This window comes from Peromyscus maniculatus, chromosome 6 (genome assembly GCF_049852395.1).
Source record: "Peromyscus maniculatus bairdii isolate BWxNUB_F1_BW_parent chromosome 6, HU_Pman_BW_mat_3.1, whole genome shotgun sequence".
Classification (NCBI taxonomy): Eukaryota; Metazoa; Chordata; class Mammalia; order Rodentia; family Cricetidae; genus Peromyscus; species Peromyscus maniculatus.
In genome coordinates, this window is record NC_134857.1 from 86,881,705 (window position 1) to 86,905,873 (window position 24,169).

General features: G+C 36.0%; 2 protein-coding genes across 16 annotated transcripts in view; one reads left to right on the top strand and one right to left on the bottom strand.

The window, feature by feature from the left end:
- Dennd2d (DENN domain containing 2D) overlaps positions 1 to 10,113 on the top strand; it is a 27,886-nt gene extending 17,773 nt beyond the window's left edge. For all 5 annotated transcript variants that reach the window (XM_015988330.3, XM_006994829.4, XM_076574776.1 and 2 more), the window contains one exon: positions 368 to 10,113. In XM_015988330.3, the coding sequence (XP_015843816.1) occupies positions 368 to 444 (77 nt within the window). In that variant the 3' untranslated portion in view covers positions 445 to 10,113. The remainder of the gene's footprint in view (positions 1 to 367) is intronic.
- Cept1 (choline/ethanolamine phosphotransferase 1) overlaps positions 2,922 to 24,169 on the bottom strand; it is a 42,065-nt gene continuing 20,817 nt past the window's right edge. For 6 of the 11 annotated variants that reach the window (XM_076574783.1, XM_006994828.4, XM_076574779.1 and 3 more), the window contains 5 exons: positions 19,138 to 19,222; positions 5,631 to 5,762; positions 5,060 to 5,218; positions 4,478 to 4,603; positions 2,922 to 3,689 (listed from right to left, as the gene is read on the bottom strand). In XM_076574783.1, the coding sequence (XP_076430898.1) occupies positions 3,570 to 3,689; positions 4,478 to 4,603; positions 5,060 to 5,218; positions 5,631 to 5,762; positions 19,138 to 19,222 (622 nt within the window). In that variant the 3' untranslated portion in view covers positions 2,922 to 3,569. Of the gene's footprint in view, positions 3,690 to 4,477; positions 4,604 to 5,059; positions 5,219 to 5,630; positions 5,763 to 13,158; positions 13,244 to 19,137; positions 19,223 to 24,169 lie in introns of all 11 variants that reach the window. The other 5 variants (XM_076574785.1, XM_006994824.4, XM_042279669.2 and 2 more) reach the window with 1 other exon arrangement.

A 24,169-nucleotide genomic window follows, 5' to 3' on the forward strand; every position in this document is an offset into this window, starting at 1 on the left:
TATCTCCTGTAAGAGGTGTCCTGTCAGTGAGGCTCAATGGAAATAACCAGAGAAAAAGCTCCAGGGGCTGGTAGAGTTGTCCGTTCATCACTCAGCAGTCTGGGTATTCTGGAGCTAATTACTATTTGTAGGTCCCCTTTGGGTCAGACTAAATGTGGTGTGGGTCCAGAGATCCTGGCAGCTTATGGGTAGGGGAGAATATGGGGCCTTTCTGGATTTTTGAGACAAAAATTCTCATTAATAGCCTCAGCTTGTCAATAACTAGGATTGTAGACATGTAATTCCACACATCAGACGCCAGGCCTTTTGCGAGTACTTATTCCTAAGCTCATCAGTCTGCCTAACTAACACCTGTTTGAACCCACAGGCTATTTCCAAAAGAAAATACTTGAATATGAGGAACAGAAGAAACAAAAGAAATCAAAAGAAAAGACTGTGAAGTAAAAGCCATGGTGAGCAACAGTGTCTACAGCTACAGGCCAATTTGGACTTTGGCCCTTCTGGTGTGACAGGACCAGAGAGCCCCCTCAGTTCTGGAATCCATGGCTTCCTTCCAACTGGTAATCCAGTCCTGCTTCAAAGTGGTGTCTGAGTTTGGGATCCTTGGTGTCAGGATTTCTCAGAACTTTGAGAACTCTCATCCAAGCTCATAGAACTGTACTCAAAGCTGCAGTTTTAGCAGAATGGACACAGTGATAAACAGTAGTACAGTTGTGGGTGCTTGATTAGAAGTTGCCGCCAACGCCATCTCCTGGGAACCACTGTTATAGAATCCTCAGCAGAGAACACTGTTGTGGCCCAACAACCCATGTACAAAATAGTGGTCTGACATGTGAGGATGAGAATAAAGATGAAAACCTTGTTGTTTGTCAATCTAGGAGGCACTGCATGAGAGAACAAACTGAACTAGACATGGAGGAGGACATGGTCACACAAGGCTGTTTGGAATCACAAAATCAGGGGTCAGCATCTCCACTTCTAGTAGGAAGAGTAAGAAATCTTGATCAGAGTGGCTACAGCATAGTAGTCTTTGGTACTAGTCAAGTGTGATTTCCAGCATCCTGAGTAGAGACTGCGAGGAGGAAGGAGGCAGCTTTGGCCTCAGACAAGTTAATGGAGAAAACCCAGTCAACAGAAGCCCTTGAAGGATACTTCATGACTTCCATAAAGAGGCTAGAGAGGCTAGACTGCCCATAACCAAGCCAAGGATAGTCCTTTACCTTCAATCTTAGGCATTTCACCTCAACTGCTTATTAAGGTTCCAGTACCACTCTCTAGCTAAACATGGAGAGATCCCTGCATTGAAAATTTCCCCCTTTACAATCCACAGTATTTAGTAGTTATCTAGGCCTTCTTTTTCTATACCTCCCTTTATGATTTGTTTAAACCTATAAGAAAAATATCTTGTCTTCTAGAATTCTATCTTTGAAATGTTTTTCCTCCCTATTTTTTTATGTCGCCTATGGAAGTTTCTGAATTCCATACAAAGAATGAAAATCATGTGGGGGGTGTAACAAGAGGCAGAGCTACAAAATGGAAGTTTAAGGGATACACTCTGATTTGGGGAACACAAACATCTACTGCAGGTGGTAGATGTCCACATGCCATGCTTAACTGTACTTCTGCAGCTTCTAAGAATCATTGTATCTTATTAGACAGTTTATAGAAGTGGTTGCTAAACCTAGTTAGATATTGAAAAGTTTCAGACCAAGAACCAGAATGCTGTTAAGGCTGTGAAAATACTGAGGCTCCAATATAAGTCTACCAAATTCCCTATGAATCTGGAGTACATTATAGTGGCATAGCCTATAATCCCAGCATTCAGGAGGCTAAGGAAGGAAAACTGAGAGTTCAAGGCTAGCCTGAGCTACTATGGGACCTTGTCCAGAATCGACCTCCCCCACTCCCTCAGAAAATTCTGGAAATGTTTTCTAAAAGCATCCACATTGTTGAATGATTCTCATACTCTAGTAGGTAACAACCAGGGCCAGCTGAGGCTTTCTACAAAGCAATCACTGGCCTAATGATGCTGATGTTATCTAGGACCAAAGGAAGCACACGCATGACTGCTTTTCAGATTCCCTCCATGCTGAGGAAAAAAAAAAAAATACATGTATTTATTTCAATTAGCCTTGAGTACCTCTGTTTATAGCTTTGGTATGGTCTAGAAAACACAAGTTAGAATTCAGAAGATAGCCTAGATTCCATCTGGAGTACAGCAATAATGTGTGACAACTGGTATTTCATTTAGCCTCTCCAGGCCTCAACTTCCACTAGGTATAAACAACTGTTAAATGTCTGCTGAAATAATCAAATAAAACAATAGATGTAACTGTACTAATGGAAGATTACCTGTCCTTCCCCCTCTCCTTTTTCTTAGATTATCTTTATATCCTACCACCCTGCCTCCCACCCCCTGATTTTCTGAGTCTTGTGTAGCTCAGACTCCCCTAAAACTCCATAGTCGAGGATAACTTGAACTTCTGATCCTCCCCCGGCTTCCACCTCTGAGTGCTGGGATTCATTACCCTTTGTACTTCTTTATACTAAAGAAACAGAACATTTGGATATAATGAAAACAAATGTGATTCACAGAGAGCATTCAAACAGTAGTCTAAATACCAAAAAGGAGAATGCAAAGTAACCCACCACCATGCCATTCTGGACAATTACTGAAATTTTGGAGCAGTGACTGAAATATAAAGAACCTACAGGAGAGAAAATGGACAAAACATTTTTCCATTTTAAAAGATTTAACAGTTTCTATAGTAGAGTGGTTAAAGGCACATCATGACAACACAGCTGACCATATTTCCTTAATTGTTAAAGAACAGAAATAAAATTTGTCTCAATTTAAAAAAAATGACATTTAAAATTTAGTTTACTTTTCCCCTGAATAAAACTGAGAAAAAAAGGCTGGCTCTGAGATCATATATTTATTTAAAAAAATAAAATGGATTGACAAAGTTACCACATTATCTGCATGCTAGCAAGATTTCCCAAGCCCGTGAGAAACACCATTTCTTGATCAATAATAAAATCACTTCCTCAACAATGAACAGACAGGAAACTTTTCCATCCAAATTTAAGGTCTTTATCACTGCTCTCACCTCACAAGCTAGTAGGATGTATGTCACAAGCTGAGCTCCTTACAAAAGAAAGTCTGAGAAGACAATAAACAAGGTGTTACTAAAAGATGATGATTTGTTAAAATTATAGAGCAACCATCTTTTGGCCTGCAAAAATTTTACAATAGACTCACCACCACTGGGGATGTGCTCCTCTGACCATGTTAGTCTGAATTCAGGATAATCACAAACACATGGCATTTTCCCTGCATGCTTTCTGGAGCCAAACCCTGTTTAACAACTTGTTCAGTTTACAGGATGGGACCTGGAATTCCCATTCTCAACAGGACAGTTAGGGAGTGTTACCAGTGACAAAGAATGAAAGTTATATAACATTGATTATTATAAATTACATTTGTCCTCATTCACTCCCATTCTCCTTAACATGTTTGGATTCTTTCCTGCAGAAAACATGAGCTTAACAGACCCCCAACCACATCATTAGTGATGATTAGTGTGCGCTGCAGAGGCTTTAATTCTGAAGACATGTATGTGCAGGTGAGATGCAATTTGATTGCAGACACTGACACAGTAACGAATCAAATCAAAGAAAGAGAAGACCTGGAAAGAGAAGAGACGTTTGGTTAGATTCTCAACATGTGCACAGGCCTCCCTAAACTTCCTAAGCGGACAGGAGGGTGGCTTCTGACTGTCTTCTCTTAAAACTCACCTTCAAATTCATACAGCTGAATAACAGTTGCCTCCTGGTATCCTTTATAACTAAGAGTTAACAAATCTTTCCTTAGAGAGACAGTAAATATATCAAGCTTTTAATTATTTATTTTATTTGAGATAGAGGCTCCCACAGCTTAGGCTAGCCTCAAATTCAGAATGTAGCCGAGGAAGATCTTCAACTTCTGATCCTCTGGCTTCCAGTTCCCAAGTGCTTGGCTCACAGGCATTGCCACCATGCCTGACTTTTTAAATATGGTGCTGGGAATCAAACACATGCATGCTAGGCAAGCACTTGACCACTAAGCTATAACTCAACACAATTATTTCAAGCTTTCTGAGTTGCATTCTCTGTCTCAGTTGCTCAACTCTGCCAGTATAGAATGAATGCAGACACAGACAATTTATAAATTAGTGGCTATGGCTGAATATAGTCTGAACTTCTCTTACACACACAATCAGAAATTTGGAATTTTTGAGTCTTAATATAGGTAGGAATAGTAAGACTAACACATGCAGGCAAACACTGAAGTCATAAAGAACTCACAACACATTACAAATGTGGGTTTTTGACATGCCTAGTCATTATTATCATTCTATGACCTCTTAGGACTGGCTCACCTAAACAAGAAAATAGGTAGCTTACAAACCATAAAATAAGACAGTATAATACCTACCAGGGCAATCCAAAGTACAATATATTCATCAATGAAGCTGTTAAAATACTGGTCCAGAAACAAAAGTGCTGGACCTATGAATGCTGTGTCATGCAGATGCATTTCACTTTTCGTCATGTGTGCAACCTGAGAGTAGAACAAAATCAATGAGATAGGTACTTTCATTTCAGAATTGTCAGCAACACAGTAAATCAGTATCATGCTCAAATACGAAGTTTCAAAATGATTTAGCAATAGTCATTGAGTTTGTAAAACTAAAAAAAAAATCAATGTTAAAACTGTATGAGGAAGGGAATAATCATGCCAACTATTGTGGTGGAAAACACTTTTGTACAAAAGGTTTCAATGTGTGTCTAGGCATATAAACTGACTGACCAAGTTAAAGAGTGGACAAGATAGTAAAGGATATACAGCTTCAAAGAACTTCAGGCAAACTTAAATGTAAAGTCAGGAGAGTAAAACAGCTCTTCTGTTGGTGTAGAGATTGATATTGCAAACTCTTATACTACTCAGGAAGCCACAGAATGAAATCCAGGTCCTAAATAAGATGAACATTAAAACAGTAAAAACTGAGGTGCTTACCACAAGCTTATTAGTGATTTTAGCAGACACAAAACCAAATGTCAGAATATAAAGACATGGATGCTTTTCAAACAGCTGAACTGCTGACTTCTTGTAGATCATAACAGCTAACGTGATCACTGATCCAATATGGAGAAAAGGAGAAAGGACACTTGTTCCCTGTATGGAGCAGAGTTAAGAGCATTTAATGCTATCAGATGCTGCATAGACCTACCACAAATACTTTAACCCAAACTTACTAGAACCTCAAGTGGCTGCCAGCTAACAAGTGCAATGAGTTGGATTCTAGACTAGTGAAATGCAGCTGCATAAACTGGTAAAGCATAAACAGGACAGTGCTCGGCAAGTGTAACTTATTTTTACATAGCATGTCATACTTTCCAAAAATGTGTGCTGTGCCCATATATATGAACACTTATCAGCATACAAAAGTATGTATAAATATATATTTTAAAGGCTCAATAGAAATTCTAAGTTGACAAATGATTATATGTCTTTTAAATGTAAAACTGAGTATTGGTAAGAACAAGTCTTAGTTTACAAATCTCTGGAAATCTTAAAGTATACTCACTGCTATGGTGGATCCATTTTTGCCAACACCACCTGTGAAGATTACACGGAAGTAATTTGTACAGGAAAATATGGTCCCTGCCACAGTACAAAGTGCAGGAAAAATTTTCATTTGAACATTCAGCACTGGAATCTTTAATGAATAGAGAGAAAGGACAATTAAAATATATACACATTGAAATAAGAAAGTAGTACAATCAAATATTTATTCATACCCTAAAAACTCTCCATTCCTTATAGTTAATACTAATGTAATAGACATTTCCCTCTCCTCACATTATAAATAATAAAATAAGTCTCAAAAGATGAGACTCACTTCTGACATGAAAATCCAGTGTATGGGCTGGAGAGATGGTTCAGTGGTTAAGAGAACTGGCTGTTCTTCCAGAGGTCCTGAGTTCAATTCCCAGCACCTACATGGTGACTCACAACCACCTATTATCACAACCATCTGATGCCCTCTTCTAGCGTCCACACACACATGCAGATAGAGCACTCATATATAAAGTAAAGTAAATCTTAGAGTCCAACAGGAATCATTTTTTAAAAAGAAGGAAATACAGGGTTATTAATTTGCATCATAAGCTCAATAAAACTCTGTGAACGCATCTAAAGTTTTTTGTTTTTAAATGAAAGGAGTTGTCTTTACATTTCTTTGCATACTTTCTAAATTCTACCTCAAAATATGTAGTAGCTTCCTAGTTGCTAAAGAGTATAGAGCATAATTAATAAAGGTATTTGCAAATTAATTCTGAAATCAGTATAGAACATTATGAAAGAGAAAAGTTCTATGTATAAGAATTCCAAACTCTGAACTGTTGGGATACAACAAGCTAGTGAAAGCTGAGGGCAAAGGAAGTGGCATTTATACTTTAAAAAAAAAAAAAAGTCAAGTACATCTAAACTGGTGCAGCTCTACCACTATCCCCCCAACTATAATATATAAAGCTACCTTTCATTTTGCTATTTGACTGTACACTAAAAATGTGATTTACCTAAATAAGGTGAGGAGTTGAGTTGAATGGGTTGATAATATGCATTTAATCTTGCACAGCATAATATAAAATGGAAGACATAAATGTTTGAGGTCACCAAAGAGTTTTTCTTTTCTTGTATCCATTCTTTTGCTTTTCTGGTTTCAAAATTTGCCCAAAGGTAAGATGAATTAAGATATACTTAAATAATTATAGGAACAAGGTTTTAAAAGCCCCCAAGTCTTTGATAGGTAATGAGGTCTTACAATGAAAACATTTAAAACAGGGCCATTTACACTAGTCAAGACTTGTGTGCCTATGTTTTAAAATCAAAATAGGATAGAAGATGTTCCATTTCTTCAAAACTCTCAAAAATTCACTGTGTTTACACAACTCTACCACCTCTTGCAAAACTGAAGCTCTAAAAAGAAAGTGGAACCAACTATTGAATCTCAAGTCACACTAAGCAGGATTTAATCTTCTAAGTGAAATATCTCCAATTAAAGTTCAGAAATTTGTACGACACCCCAAACTGTTCTCCTCTTTGTCTAATGTCTTACCCTACAGCCCAAGTTCAAGCTTTTCAAGAGAGGAGATAATAAATAATAATGAGGCTTTGAACTACTGTAGATTTTTCCGTTCTGGGATATTACTATCTAAATCTGATGTATCTGGCTGGAACTCAATATTCTGCTCCTTTCCTACTTCCCAGGCTCCTGCCATTCCTTCCACTTCCCCCTCTACAAAGACAGAAATATTACAGTTGACTAATCGAGCATTGCACCATTACAAGGAGTATCCATATTATAACCAGGGTATCAGTACCCTGAATGAGAAAACTGTATGTAACAGCCACTCATGGCACAACTTGTTACTTGTATTTACAATTTGGGGAAAATGCTTTAATATCGTGAAACTTTGCCCTTTGGAAGAGAGAATAAACACAAATAACTAAATTAATACAAGGCTTGGATCACAAAGAAAGCCAGCAACTCTGGAGCAAAGTATCCCAAACATCCCAGGGCTCTCATCAATTCTGTCATGTCAGCTATACCCATGAGAATGCAAGTTCAAGTATAGGGTTTAATTTGATTTTTAAAACTATAAATACTTATTGGGGGGAGGCAGGGGTCACGTGAAATTAAAGGATAACTTGTCGAAGATGTTTTCTTTCTGTCATGTGGATCCCCACATTTAAAGCGGGTCATCGGGATTCAGTGCCAAGTGTCCCTGCTGTCAGCCATCTCTCTCACCCCTGAATTGATTCTGTATTCTCTTTGGGGCCCTGGTGACCACAGGTGACCAGTATGTATTTCTGAATGAAGATTCAGACCCTGTCCCTTTCCATGTGTGTACCAAATTCCTGTTGTGTGAGAATACACAGATCTATCTTCCTTCCACCTTATGTGGAAAAGGTAGTATGTACAGGAAAGTGTGAGGCCAAGCACAAGGAATTCTCACAGGTGAGCAAATTGGTACCAATGAACTACTTAAAAAACAAAAAACAAAACCGACATTGTATTTTTACCACTTTTACCCCACACTCAAGACCAAGAAAGGTGTGTACATTTTGTCTTTTCTAAGCCCCTTTCCTACTATAATCTCACTCATTATCGCTACTCAGACTGCATTTACTCTAGAGAAGTAGCTAAGGCACTGTCTGAAAACACCTTTATCTCAAACTTGCCTACAATTTCAGCAACCTTCCAAACTTGGGTAGATTAAGAATTTCCTTAAGTTCTGATGTCTTTTGCATAGTCAAGGGAAAAAAGGCCTGGCTTTGGAACAAAAAGTATATGGACTCAAATAATATCAATATATTAAAATTGATTTTAAAAAGGTTAGAGTGAAAAAAGTTTTAAATTCTCAGTAATTTTTACCAGATACAATGTATATGTTTTGGTTAGACTTCAAAGATACAAGTAATTTAATAGGTTTTTGTGGAAATAAGAATAAAAATTTAAGGCTAGATATTTTATTGCAAAGAGCACAGAAATACTTGTTTGTAAATCATAATAAAACTTTTATTTACTTCTTTAATTTAATGATGTATTTATGTGTATTTGTACATGTGAATTCAGTGCTTGTGGAGGTCAGAAGAGGGTGTCAGATCCCCTGAAGCTGGAATTATAGGGAGTTATCAGCTACCTGCTGTGGGCGCTGGGAACTGAATTTGAGTCCTCTACAAGAGCACATGCTCTTAACTAAGCTATTTCTCCAGCCTCGTGAAAATTATTTTAAGTGAACTCCATGAAAATACTAAAAATGTTAACATAATTACAGCATCCAAGAAGATTTCATGGAAAATCACCACATCCAAATTATTTAGGTATAAGGGCATTGTCTTTTTTAGTCATCTAGCTCAATAGTTGGGGATGTAGCTCTTGGGTAGAGTGCTTGTCTAGCAAACCTGAAGAACTTATTCCCCAGCACCGGAAAAAAGCCTTTTAGTTCAAGAAAGACATGATACTACATGAAATATTCAGTCCTTCAAATAATCTCAAACAGTTTGGCTGTAGTAGCATTTATCTAGTTGCTTTAGATGAATTCTAAAAGACTTAAGAAATATTTAATCAATGACAGCACTTAAAAGAATCAAATGTAGGCCAAGCATGGTGATGCATGCCTTCAATCCCAGTACTTGGGAGGCAGAGGCTGATGGATCTCTGTGAGGTTGAGGCTAGCCTCCTCCACAAAGTGAGTTCAGGGCTCTGAAACATGTCTGGGAAAAACAAAAAAAAACAAAACAAAACGAAACAAAAACAAAGGGAAGAAAAAGAAAAAAAAAGAATCAAATGTAAATAACTATAAGTGAACTGCATGATTAATTTATTTACATATTCACATTCATACCCAGTGCTTTCTAAGAGAGTTCCAAAGGTAATACATTTTAGGAAGAAGCAATACACAAAAATGTAATTCTTGTTTCTTGAAATGTATATTAACTTTTGTGAATAAAATATTCCTTTCCTGTTGTAGAATATTAGTGAAAGACGTGTTACATTTGTTTATGCTCTGGAATATTTTTTTAATGATGAAAAATGTGTTGAATTCTTTTATGTTGCATTTGTTTACCTCTGTGAAACTGTGTTACTGTGCCTGTCTAAAACACCTGATGGTCTAATAAAGAGCTGAACAGCCAATATCTAGGCAGGAGAAAGGATAGATGGGGCTGGCAGGCAGAGAGAATGAGTAGGAGGAGAAATCTGGGGAGAGAAGGATTGAGGAGCAAGAAAAGAAGGGGCCAGTCACACAGCAAGACAAGGAATCAGAAGGAAAGAAAAGATATACAGAAATAGAGAAAGGTAAAAGCCCAGAGGCAAAAGCTATGTGATAATTTAAGTTAAGAAAAGCTGGCCTTAGATTGGCTGGCTAGAAACAAGCCAATCTAAGGCCAGGCATTCATAAGAAGTTTCCATGTGTGATTTATTTGGGAGATGGGTGGCAGGCCCCCTAAAGAACCAAAAGAGTAAAGAGTAAAAACAAACAAACAAACAAACAAACAAAAAACAATACTTTCCCAACAAAATGAAACACCAGGATATAGAAATAACATCAGCTATAACTTTTAGTAAAACTCATCTCTTTGGGGAAAAAATATGGCAAAGAATGGGTAATCCAAACGCAGTAGCTGTCAATCATTCACCTCCGCAAAATAGCTGATCTTCTGGAATCAAACTTATGAAGACATTTAAAATGTTTATGTTTGTTTTCTTTTATTCTAAATGTGATTGCTAAATTTATGGTAAAAGCCTTATAATTTAACAAGGATTTGGAAAATACAGGCAATTTGCCTGAGGTTTTAAAAAGGATGCAAATTCCCTATGTGAGCCCTAAATAAACATTTTTTCTCCATTTTGGCATAAATGATAAGACCACTAAGTACAGTCAGTTTCTAAAACAACTAAAATTCAACTAAAAAAAAAAAAGGTAAACCTATGAGCCAAGTAAAAAGAAAAATGAGGTGAACACTTCTAATCCTAAAATGGAAATGCTGCAAAATTCAAAACTTAATTTCTCAAATTCAGATTTTGGAGCATTTCTGATTTCAAATTTCCAGATTAGGAACAAGTATTTGCTGATAAATATTCTGAAATCCAAAACAACCTGCAGTTTGCAACACTCCTTTCTGAACCTGAACTTTTAGGACAAGGGACAGTAACCTGCTGAGCTGTTTGAGATCAAACACCTCAAGTAATTTCACTAAATCTCCAGTTATTACAAGAAGTCAGGTCTTTCCTTTTAGTTTAATGAACTAAACAATATATAGAAACATCACAATATATAGAAAATAATAGGTCAATGGCTGGGGATCTGTTTTCCTGACATATTCTAATCACAGTAACCATATTAATTCTGAATTTGGACTGCTAGGTCTAGGAATCAAATTTCAAAATATACTAAGTCGGTTTCACAAATAGTTTAGAAAATGTCTTGATAAAGCTAGGCATGGTGGTGAGCTGATCTAATTCTAGAATTTTGGAGATAGAGGCAAAGGGAGCATGAGCCTGGGCTATAGAAATAGTAAGAACTTACCTTAAATAATCAAACAGATGGTAATAAGAAAAGAATAAGAAAAAGGCCACCTTCTGGCATGATAAAAACATGACTATATATAGTTACAAGTAAAGATAGGATCAATATTTGACTTTTTGTTGCTATTATGAGACTGTGCCAAGTAGCCCAGGCTGACAAGGTTCACTGTCTAGCTGAAGATGACTTTCAACTTCTAGTCCACCTGCTTCTACCTCCCAAGGGCAAGGATTATTAGACCTTTTAAAAAGTTACTTAAATAGTTTATTGTACAAATTCTGAGAAAAGTAAAAGTATACCTGAATCAATTTACTAGCAGGTACCTACCCCCTAAGAAATAAAATAGTGGTATAACACGAATACAAATATTTGAAATATAGGTATAGGTAATGTAGTAATGTAGTACCATATTTAAGGATTAGTTCTCTAAACCAGGTATTGAAATTAATTTTCAAAACATCAAGCCAGAATTCTCATTTTATGGATATTAAAATACTTAAAAAAGAAAAGAACCCTTGGGCGTTTTATATATGTTTAAGATATTCCAAACAGTATTTTGGAGAGAAATTTTTATGTAAAGCACAAAGTCTGTAAAACTAATAATCTACAGCCATAAGTGAAATTTGGGTAGAATTTAGGTTTTATGATGTAGTTTTAGGAAAACAAATCTATTTTTCCTTCCTGTTAAGGCTAACCTTTATTTTTTTAAGCCTGAATAAAACCAGCTCATCTATTAAAGGACAAGGTAATAAAATTATCTCTCTGCTTTAGTTACAAACACCAACAGTGTCCATAGTGACATCTATGGTACACAAATGGTATTGTGTACTGAAAGAATAGATTCAGAGTTTTCCTGGTGGACTGCAAATTATTTTTATTCCTTTTACTCTTCTTTCTTTATATGTCCATCCTCTGAAGAAAATGCATTTAACTTTGGCAATACTTAGGGAAGTACCTAATTTACGATTAGGAAGTGAATTAAGTAAGGAAAAAGTCGGAGTCAATCAATTTCTCATATTTTGAAATTAATCTGACTTTTAAGAATTATAATCATTTTGGCTTACTAAATTTTTTTTTTTTTTTGTACAATCACATCAAATAACTACTGAAGGGGTAGTAGTGACCAGCAGCTAACTGGTAACTAGGGAGTACTAACTACCCTGCCCGATCCTGAGTAACTGAGCAAACTGTGAAGTGACAGTGCTCCCCATAATGCCAGCACTGGGGAGACTAAGGCACAAGATAATTTCTTTCACAGTAGCCTGATCCCATCTCCCAGAACAAAACAAAGCAAAGCAAAAACAAAGCCCCGAACAGAACAGGAAGCCACCACACAAGGAGCCCCAGCTTTCACCGAGGGCTTCATTATGTGACAGGCCGTGCTACACATATTAACTCGTGTGTGTACGCGATGGGTGCATCATTACCCCCACTCTGCAGAGGAACAAAGTAGACTGGACAGTTTCCTAAGAGGTAGAAGTTTGAATATATTCCCTCAAGAGGCTCATGGTGGGGGGTGGGATTGGGGTTTATAGTATAGTTCAGAGCAAAAAGAAAAAGTCACAGTGTTTAAAATAATCCCATAGCACTGACATATTTCAGCAGTACTTATATTGTTTTCTTTTTCTGTGTCAGAGTTAATTTACAATCTCAAATCCTAAATTTGTTACTCAGCATTAAACACATGACAGTAAAGTCATACAGTACAGAAAAAAAAAGTGATTTAATTGTGTCGTTACTTAACTTACTTGTCACATTACCTGTTGTTCCCTTGGTACAATGGGTTGACAGTAAGGACTCAGATTTTCAGTGGCCTTCACAACACACTTAATGTACACAGAACTCCAAAGAATACAATTCTCATGCTCTAATAAGAAACTTGCTACTGTTTGCTGTAACTTTCACTCTCAGGAAAAAGTACAATAACTTTAAATATTACCCTTTAATTTGATTATCCTATATTAAAAACACAAGCAGAAGATGACATGCATTGCATAGGCTACATGATGTGAACAAAATTACCATAGATTGCCAAAAAGGTGGTCCTCCAATCACTGCCAGCAAATGCACGATTATTATGAAGATTTGCACTTCAGTCACATCAATTCTGATTAGGTACAAAAAGCCAAAAAAGCAGAATTACTTAAAACACAATTTTAAGTTAATTTCTTGCAAGCAAAGCAGCATTCCTCTATCATGCACAACAGAAGATAAATTTCAAATATGGAGCAAAGGGGGAAAAGGAGGTATCAAAATTTTGTTATGAACAAAATCACATAAAATCTAGAGCCTTTTAAGTTCAATTTGACAAATTTCAGAGCAATAAAAACCCTCCTCTCCAAAGCAAATTTTCTATAGCTTAGCCTTTCCCACCAAAAAGAAAAAGTGTATGTATGTATTAAAATTTGAGTATCAAGCAGAGAATTACATTGTATAACTACATAGCATGAAATCTTGAAGTAAGCTCTCTGCAATAGTAACTGAAATAGTTAACTTTAACTGAAAGAAAATAAATCACGGAGACCTTGAAAAAAATAAATGTATTGCCTCTTCGATATATTCATTTAATGCCTACTGTGCTACAGGTGTGAAAAAGAAAATCAATCAATTCTTAAATAGATTCTCATTTTCACCAGGATAATTACCCTCACATTCTGGAAAGATAATTGAAAGCAGCTGAACATTAGCTTTGTGATTACTGAAAACGACCTCATGGTCAAGAAGAGACAAACAGTGCAAAGGGTGGGAGGGGTTGTGTGCAGAAATCAGAAGCTGAAAGTCTGAGGGGGAAAAAGAACATGGGCAAAAAGATCGAGGAGCAATGCCTACATGGGTGTTCCTTTCCTTCTGTAGACTAGCACTTCACATAAGCTTGAGACCGACATTCTTAGACCATGGAATCCAAACACTCTAATGAAAAGAAGTTTTTCTATGGGTACACTGTTTTGTTTTGTTTTTTAAACAGGGTTATTCATTAGATATAACTGATAGAAATTTTTTTAAACCCCTTAATAAATTAGTGGTTAAATAAGTTCCACATAATGGAACAGTTTGCAGTTTTTCTGAACTGGCACAGCATTGACCTAAGTATTGAAATGGGGAAGTATCAAATGTTAAGTGAAAACCAAGTTGCAGAATGTATACAGGCTATATTTTGTGGAAAAAATAAGACAAATAATACTTCCCTTTATTTTTACCAGCAATTGTGCACCACTTCTGGACGTATACATTAGAAACTAAGAAAAGTGTTACCTATTTGGAGAGGACAATGTGGGAACTGTTAGGAATCTGGGAGTAAGGATGAGACTTTTTCACTCTATGCTTTTTTATGGTGTTAGTTTTTCCAACAAGGTAGGTAATTTATTAACTATGAAACTAAGAAAAGCCAAGTATCAACAGCAAGGAGGTTCAGTTTCTAGAGCATAAAGCCCTCAATTCTACAACTGATCCTTAAAGCAGGCAATCTGCATGAACTTAGAGGATATGTAAGCTCTAACACCCAGAAGTATCTGGCTTGAAACCAGTCTCTTCAAAATAAAAACTACTGATCTTTATTTGCTGGATAAATGATTTTAAATAAATGCATATTTAGCTGCAAGCCGTAATGTAATCATTTTGATATACACATTTACTGGAAAAACAACTGGACTGAAGTAAGCTAGAAAGACTCTAGAGCTGACCTGGTGAGTGGTGATGCCAAAAGGGGAATTACACTCAGTAGCAGACTCAGGAGACTAAGCAGGTGGGTGTGTCAAAGATGATCGACTCTGTCTTGGGTGGAGGGTAGACATCTTACAACATTTCTGGATATATGAAGTAGCCTTTTGGAAGTGGAAGGGCCAGAAGTATAGAATTACAAAATTAGAATGGAGAAACCTCACACAATTAATCTTTTAACTATGGATGAATTTGAGAGAAACAAGGAAACAGGAAAGATCTTTATAGTCTCAAAGTAGGGTTTCTAAGAAAAGTTCTGTAAGATTTTCCAAACTATTCAGATACTGTCACTGTATGTGGGAGGGCCAAGGAAAACTTACCAGTTGGCAGGTAGTTAGGTATATTTTTCTCTCTTTGCTTACTGGATTTAGAACAATGTCTAAGCTGCCTAACATTACTCCTGGAAGAATTAAAAACAATCCAGTGCAAATCCAAAGGTCTGTGAACTAAAGGAAGCAGGCACCAGAAATGATTAGTAATAAATCGACAGTTAATGATGGTGTTAGGAGACAGCCAGTTACGTGACAGTCTATTATGTCACCTTCCCAGGAAATCTCAGTGTGGGCTCAGCTTACACTGACACTTAATAGGAGGGGACTCATTTTAGTATTTTGATTCTGCAGGAAAGGTCACTGTCTAGAAAAGATATTTGAATAGGTAGCATCAGATGTTTGTAATCATTTTCTTTTGTTTATAAAGATGTTTTATTTTCATTTATCTCTCTGCATAATTGGGTAATGTGTGCATGTTTGTGGACAAGTATGTGCAGAGGCCAGAAGAGGACTTCAGATTCAGTTAGATAAGGAATCACAGGCCTTTTTCTGACTTTGCAACTATAGGTTGGTAGCTCAGAAAATTTCCTATCAGGGCAGTTATTGCATCAGAGGTAGAAAATGGCCTTTAAAAGTAGTAAGAATGTAAAAACCCCAAGCTATGTAAGTTTGCTAACTCTGAGGAAAGTTCCTGACTTCTCTAACTACAGTGCTGGGGATAAATCCAGGGCCTAATACAGGGAGACAAGTTCTCTACCATTAAGTTACACCTTAGCCTCTGAATATTTTCTAAGGTTCATTTTTATTCTCATCTTTCAGAGAGATAGTAAATGCACAAATGCACTTGGTTTGAGTTCTAATTCAATTTGTAATAAAGGGATCCATGAGAGCTGATAATCATACTCATCATCTTTTCCAAGAACTTAACATGGCTTTCCCCTCTGAGAAAATAATCTATTTTTTTCTTTTACATGTGTCATAAGCACTTGAAAGATAACACCTGCAGCTAAGTTAACTAATTTGTAAGTTAACTATTTCTATTATACCATAAATAGTAAATACAATTGTTTTATAACTTGGGCTTACTACAGCATGATTAACATAGAACATGTAGTAGGGATAAATTCACAATAGAAAAACAAAACAAAAAACTTCCCTAGTTTGTATTCTGACTTCTGAGCTTATGTTAAAAACAAAACAAAACAACAAACAAGCTTTTTCCTTAAAATCATCAATTGGAAGGACTCAGCAATCATATTCAATGATGAGGATTATTATTAACTACAGATTCATTTGTAAATGGATATGAATGTCAAATGCTATGGGTAAGGTGCAGTGTTAGGAGACTGTAATGAAGATCAGCCAAGATATCTGACTTCCTATCCTTGGTAAGTGGCAAAGGTGCACGACAAGCTAAATAGTGTTAACTATACAGCTCAATGATATCACCAAGTATTTTTAATTCAAACACTAAATACAGAGAAAACAGGCAAATCTGTTTATTTTTTAAATAAGCTAAACTATTATAAAAGAGTATTACCTACTACATGAGTATGGAGCCTCAGATTTTCTGAGAAAAATTAAAAGAGAAAGCCCACTGAAACTTTAAGTAGAGACAAATATAGCCAAAGTCCTCTGAAGCAGAGGAACTAGGTACAGATTTAAGTGGCAGCTTTTCAAACAGAAGAACCCAGGGTCTTTTCCGCTCATTTAACATCAAGTCAGTATGCAGATAAAGAATTGCTGTCTTACTTTTCTTCTCTATAGTTAGTTCTAGAGGAAATCTATGTAGTAGTGGTAGCCGCTCAGGCTTTAAAATATGAAGATAAAGAAGATTCACTATATGCCAAGCATAGTGTCATTAGTGCATTATGTGTCTTTAAAAACTTCCCATCTGTACATCTAGCCTAAGAGGTGGAAACACTATTACCATTTTATATATGAGGAACCTCAGAAGTGTTAAGTGACTTTTCCAAAGTTACAGAAAAGATAAGTAGAACCTAGCACAAGTAAGGGGAGTGTTGTTCTTATGCAATTGTAAAACTCAATTTTTTAAAATCCATCAATCAGTTGAGATAACCATTTATCTTAAGTTTTCACTTTTTATTATCATTTCAGGGTAATGTTTCTGTATTGTAATACAATTTTACCAAAAATTACTAGAATATAATAGACAACAGAGGATAATTTAAAGGCTAATAAATTCATTTAGGAAAAAGTTAGCAGGAACAATTTTTTTCTAAAGCTTTTTCCTCCAACTTTGAAAAAATAAATTAACATAACTGATGGCTTAATTTCAGTTATTAAAATCATTGATCATTGAAAGAATGATCAAATAAGACAAAGCAATACAAGGAGCAAAAGAAACTCTCTATAAGTTAGTATCCAATAAAAGTGAAAACAGTGTATCTGGAGTCAACAGTATATTTTGAAAACAATTATTTTTATCATATTTAGATGTATTATTTTCCAAAAATATTTTAGCACAGCACAAAGGGCTCCATAAATTTCGGGTACTTTTTTCTTTTTTTAAATCTTTTTGTTGGTGCTGCAGATCGAAGTCATGGATTTTGGTATGCTGGGCAAACACTCAACCACCGAGTTACAACCTCAACCAAAATGCCTGTTATGTTTATTTTTCATAAACAAACAACATGGAAGTAAATAATACTGCCTATATTCTGACTGTTACTTTCAATAATACAGGTAAAGATGTGGTTAGCTCTAAGCAGTAATAACGAACAATGAGCTAGCAAAAACAATGTATCTAGACAATTACATGAGCATAAAGCTACAGGTCTTTGGTGAGAGAAGAATGAAGAAGGGCAGAAGGCTGTAAATTCAACTGAAAAAGGTTTTTGTTTTGCTACTGGAACCTACTAATGTACTTCTCGGTATCGCCACACCCCAAGGCTGTTTTGTCTCCAACACTATCCTTACTGTCACTGAGTAACTGGGTTTAGAATGCTGTGATGTGCCTTTCAGAAAGTAGTCTGCTCAAGTGAAAGAAAAGTAATGCAGCCTTGCATAGTCAGAATGATTTGTCAAGTTTTCATATGGACAAATGTCCCCCAACATTTCTTAAACAGTAAAATAAGATGAATGTAAGCTCTACTCCTGCTTGTAAATAAATTTTCCTATTATAGTTTAAAGATTACCGAACTAGGGAAACAGTTCCTAAAAGTCACAAGGTCAAATTACAATTCTAACACTAGAGGGAAAACCCATGTATTAACAGTGAGCACTTCATCAGGGAAACACACACCTACTGGAGGAAAGAAAGGTGGAAGGGAAGGCATTCAAAGGATGGGAGAGTAACAAGAGAGCTAAGGGTAGTTTCAAAAGCACAAGAGAAGAAACCGTTAGAAGAACAGAAACGAGACTAGATGAGATAGCTTCTAGCATAAATTTGTGGAGTTATTGTCTCTTTTGTTTTTCTTAACACCAAGATTATTGTTAATCCAAACAGAACTAGAATAGTTAAAAGACATGCTAAGAAGTTAAGAAAATAAGCAGAATGTTTCCTATATTAATACTGAGTTTTCTCAACTTATGTGAAAAACAAAACTCTGCTTGCTTTGTTTCCAAATATGTGTGTATAAGCAATCAATCAATATATATATATTTCTTTCATGTGTATAAAAGAAAAAGATAAAAATAATGGTGGAAAGGTATTGTAAAATATCACATGGATTGCAAACAATATTAAGTACTTCAGGTAAATGGGAGACAGAATTGTCATCCACATCAAACCAGAGATACTGTTTTTGAAAAGTTTTGTTATATATATATATGTATATGTGTATATACATACACATATACATATATATGGTGGATTTTTATTGCCCTATTATATTTTAAAATAATTATTTTCTAGTAACATTTTTCTGTAAAATACCACCAGAAACACTTGAATTTTCATTTCTTCAATTATACTGTGCATGACAAAGGTGCTGTCTTTATTGAATTCACGCCATTGTTCATTAGACTGCATGAATATTCTAGCAGTTACCGTGAAGTTCCAGAACCAGGGCCCCAGGGTTCCTGAGAGAAGCTGGCATAATATAATTATGATCTGGGACTCTGTAACATCGAATCTATGCATAAGGAAACAAACATTTCAAAATAACTTTACTCAGATATTTTTCTAATGAGCCCTATTAAAACAGGCAGTACAAACTAGACTTCGAGGAAGCATTACCTTTATACAGACACCCAGAAAAAATGACACAATTCATGTGTTATTCTGCTATCCTTGTGCATTCACAAATATTTCTTATTCAATCACATTAGTAGTTAAAAAGTTGAAATGTAACATATTAAAATGACTTATAAGTAGGTATTTAGAAATATTAGTACTAAAAATATAGTCAATTACCAAAGAGTGGCAAATGTTACTTGCTAAATAATTTCATTAAATCACAGGTCCCTCCAGTAATGGAAACAATGCAGAGCTTCTTATACTTTCATTTTTATTTCTGAGTTGAGAGAGATACCCAACAAATGCATTTGATTTGAATCTACTACATTATTTAATGAGATATAAAATAATTTAAATAACATTTTGTGATATGAAAGTGACTCATCTTTTCCCAGAATCACTTATTATCCCCAGCACTGGGGATCAAACCAAAGACCCTGTGCATGTTAAGAAGGAGTCTACCATGGAGCTACTATTGCATCGTTGGTCCCTTTGCCTAGAATTTATTTCTTTTAAAACTAGAGCCTATATAGCTCAGGCAAGCCTAGAAATTTCTATGTAACCCAGGCTGGCTTTGCTCCGCCTACTTCTGCTTGCCCATTATTGTAATTCTAGGCTTGTGGCACCATGAAAAACATTAAAAAAAAAAAAAAAAAAAAAAAAGGATCAGGGTTCCTAGCCCAGCTGGCCTCAAAATCTCCACCTGAGGAAGACCTTAAATTTCTGCTCTTCTTACTTCCACCTCTAGAATGCTCAGATTATAACCATGTCCTGTCAGGTCTGTTCATGAGGTTGCAGACAGAATCCAAGTTTTTGTGCATGCTAGGCAAGCACTATACCAACTGAATTATATCCTACCACACTGGCACCCAATTTTTAAAACATGTCTTTTCCCAGCAAGATCAGAAGATAATCTTTCTTTCTAGTGGCCCCAATGAACATTTTGAAAAATCATAATCTTATAATAATTTTCTTACCTCTTCTATTTAAAGAAAAAATAGGTAGGTACAAGTGGAAATGAAAAGAAAGAAAATAATATAATGAAGACAGTCTTCTCTTTTTCTATGGATGGATAAAAAAAATGAAATAGGCAAGGTGGATATGAGAAATACTTGGCAGGTATAGACAGAAGTCCCAGGAGTTCAAGGCCAGCTTTGGTTATCCAGTTTGAGGTTACTCTGTCTCAAAAACCAAACCAAATTGGCCATTTTGTTCTATTGCCTGATAACCTCTAAATCTTCCTTTTCTCCCAAATTCCACACTAACATCCTAATTCTCAACTACAATAAATTAGCTATTTCTAAAGTAACATCCAGTTCAATTATAAAAGAGGTTTTGAAATATAACTAATCAAAGAAAAGAGTTATATAGACTACCCTTTAAATAAAAACTAAAATTAATCTAAATTAAGAACCGAGGATGCTGATGATAGAAATAAGTTTTTAATTTTACTTGATAATCAAAAAACACTAACTTTAATTTTATTTTTACACTAATATAAATATTTGTCTTAGAATAGTATCTATAACACTAGGGTCCAAATGAATGAGCCTGGCATGGTGGTGCATGCCTATAATTCCAGCATTTGTAGGCTGAGGCAGAACTATGAGCTGAAGAACAGCCTAAGTCTAAGGTGAGATTCTGTCACAAGCAAATCATCACCAATGCACAGCTACACAGGCACAAATAGGAAGATCTCTCACATCAGTGACATATGACAAAATCTTAAGCACATACATAGAGATTGTTAACAGGTATTCAGTTGACAGCTTCCTGATTCTTCAACAGAAAATGGATTAGACATTAACATTAAGAGAGTAGATGTAGAACTAGAGAGGTTGCTCAGTGGTTAAGTGCATTGGCTGGTCTTACAATAGACCTAGATTCAGTTTCCAGTACTCACAAGGCAGCTGCTCACAACTCTCTATAACTCCAGTGCCAAGGGATCTGACACCCTCTTCTGGCCTCTGCATGCACTGCATGAAAGTGGTGTACAAACATACATATAGGCACTTGCATACACATACAACTATAAAAATAAGTCTTTAAAAAGATTTATTTTTACTTTTAAATGTTTTTTTAGTAGTGTTGAATATCAAGCCTAGGGTCATGCACACATCTGGTAAGCATACTACCATTTAGCCACATTCCCAGTGTCAACAACAATCTTTTATTATAAGTCTTTAATAAATTATTTTTAGAAATTAGTACTTGAATAAGAAAATAAACTAGACTTTTCAGACTACAAGTAGAATATATTTAACTATGGGGGTAAAAGGTGTAAATTTATTTAATAGAAATAAGTTTTTATGGTATCATTTGTTAAAACAAATATAAAATCTTAATAGTACAGATAGAAAAATGCAATAAAGATATCGCAGAAGCCAATATTCTACCTAATTATAAGTACACTAGAAATGATGTCATAAAATTAGTACACTCTAAGACTTTGTAAGTAATGAGAAGCTCAGAAATCACCTAATGTTAAACTCACATTAGGGCTGATGATGTAGATCAGGACAAGAGCACTTACCTCGCATGAAAAAGCTCTGGGTTCAATCCCTAGCACCCAACAAAATAAGCAAGCAAACACACACACATACACACACACGCACACACAAAACAAAACAAAAAACCACCAAAAAAACAAAAACAAACAAACAAACAAAACAAAAACAAACAAAAAACTCTCAGGAGCACTTGAGTCAAAATATGCTGGCCTGTGTTGGTTAGTTTTATATCAACTTGACACAAGTTAGATTCATCTGAGAAGAGGGAAGGAACCTCAATTGAGAAAATGCCTCTATCAGAATGGTCAGTAGACAAGTCTGTGCAGCATTTTCTTGATTAAGGACTGATGCAGGAGGGCCCAGCCTATAAAGGACAGTACTACCCCTGGAGAGGTAGTCCTGAACTGTATAAGAAAGCAGGCTGAACAAGCCATGGAAAGCAAGTCAATAAGTGGCACTCTCCTATTGCCTCTGCTTCAGTTCCTGCCTCCAGGTTCCTGCCTGACCTTGCCTTCATGATGGACTGAGTCATAAGATGAAATAAGCCCTTTCCTCCACAAGTTGCTTTTAGTTATGGCCTTTATCACAGCAACAGAAAGAAAACCAAGAGATGGCCTGAGTTTAAATTATAACCCTGCCTCTTTTGTTTATTTATTTCTCTGTCCTCAAACAATAATTCAGCAAATGTTCTGCCAAGTATGGTGCTGCACTCCTGTAATTCTAGCACTTGCGAGGCAGAGGCAAAAGGATGGCCATGAGCTTGAGGCCTGCCTGTTCATAGTGAATTCTAGGACAACCTGGGCTAGAGTGATATCCTATTTCAAACAAACAAACAAACAAACAAACAAACAAACAAAAAACCCAACGAGTTCTCCCTTTAGAGTATGGGGGATTTTTTAAGGCCAATGTTTTGCATACATATAGTTTCTATTAAAAGATAAGGTAGCTCAAATGATTTATAAGCATATTTCACTAAAAATGATTTTTCTGGGCATGATAGCACACATCTTTAATCCCAGTACTCAGGAAGAAGAACAGGTAGATCTCTGTGATTTTGAGTCCAGCCTGGTCTACATAGTGACTTCCAGGCTAGCCAGTGTAGCCAGGGCCATATGGGAAGAGTCTATCTCAATAAATATATAAATTTAATTCTATACACACATCTGTAGGGTATCAATCTAAAAACACCTAGATATAGAGGGTTTAAGAATTAAGAGCAGGCCGGGCAGTGGTGGCGCACGCCTTTAATCCCAGCACTCGGGAGGCAGAGCCAGGCGGATCTCTGTGAGTTCGAGGCCAGCCTGGGCTACCAAGTGAGCTCCAGGAAAGGCGCAAAGCTACACAGAGAAACCCTGTCTCGAAAAACCAAAAAAAAAAAAAAAAAAAAAAAAAAAAATTAAGAGCAGAAATAAGAACTTTCATGTAATCTAAACTATACCCATTTAAAAATGATTACAAATGAGCTTCAATTCATAATACTTCTCTTTTAAAATACAATTGCTGTGATACATGGGAAAGGAATACAAGATATTTCACAGCACACAATGCTTCTTTGTCTTAGGATACAGAAAGCATTCTATTCACTTCTAGTACTTCTGTAGCATCTGGCACCACCTAACCCCATGTCATTTGCAGGGACTTAGTATTTCTGTTCTTCTATGTCAACTCAACACATTTCTTCTCTCACCAGCCTAGCTTTCCTATTGAGTTCTCTGACTTCATCTTTTTCACCAATCCTTCACATCAAGGGCAGTAACAATGTAAAGGCTAAGCTAAGCTTGAATGAGTGTGAGTGAATAGCACCAGCTCAGTCTAAGAGGACTGTGAGACAAGGGTCTGTCTAGATGTTAGAGTCACCACCATTTTCTGTGGAAGGCAAATTTTAGCTGTGACCATGGCAAAGTACTGAAAGATGTAGCTCATAAAATTCAGAAATATGTGTCCAAAGCATGTTATTTCCTTACAATGCTAGATTTTAAACGGAAAGTATTTAGTCACAGATGAATTAAAGTCCTTTAAAAATGACTTCTTATATTCAGAGGCCAGAAGAAGGTGTCAGACCCCATAGAGATGAAATAACAGGTGGTTGGTGGCAAGCTGCCAGGCAGGAGTGCTGGGAACCAAAACCTGGTCCTCTGAAAGAGCAGCACACACTTTTAACCATCAAGCCATCTCTCTATCCCTGACGAACTAAGATTTTTCGCTTATATTTTTTCAAGACACTATGAACTAAAAACTGGAACTAAAAACATTAACATGAAAGAGACTAAGAAGAACAAAAATATCTTTTTATTTTTTGCTTAATTTTTAAAGACAGATTCCCTGTATGTAAC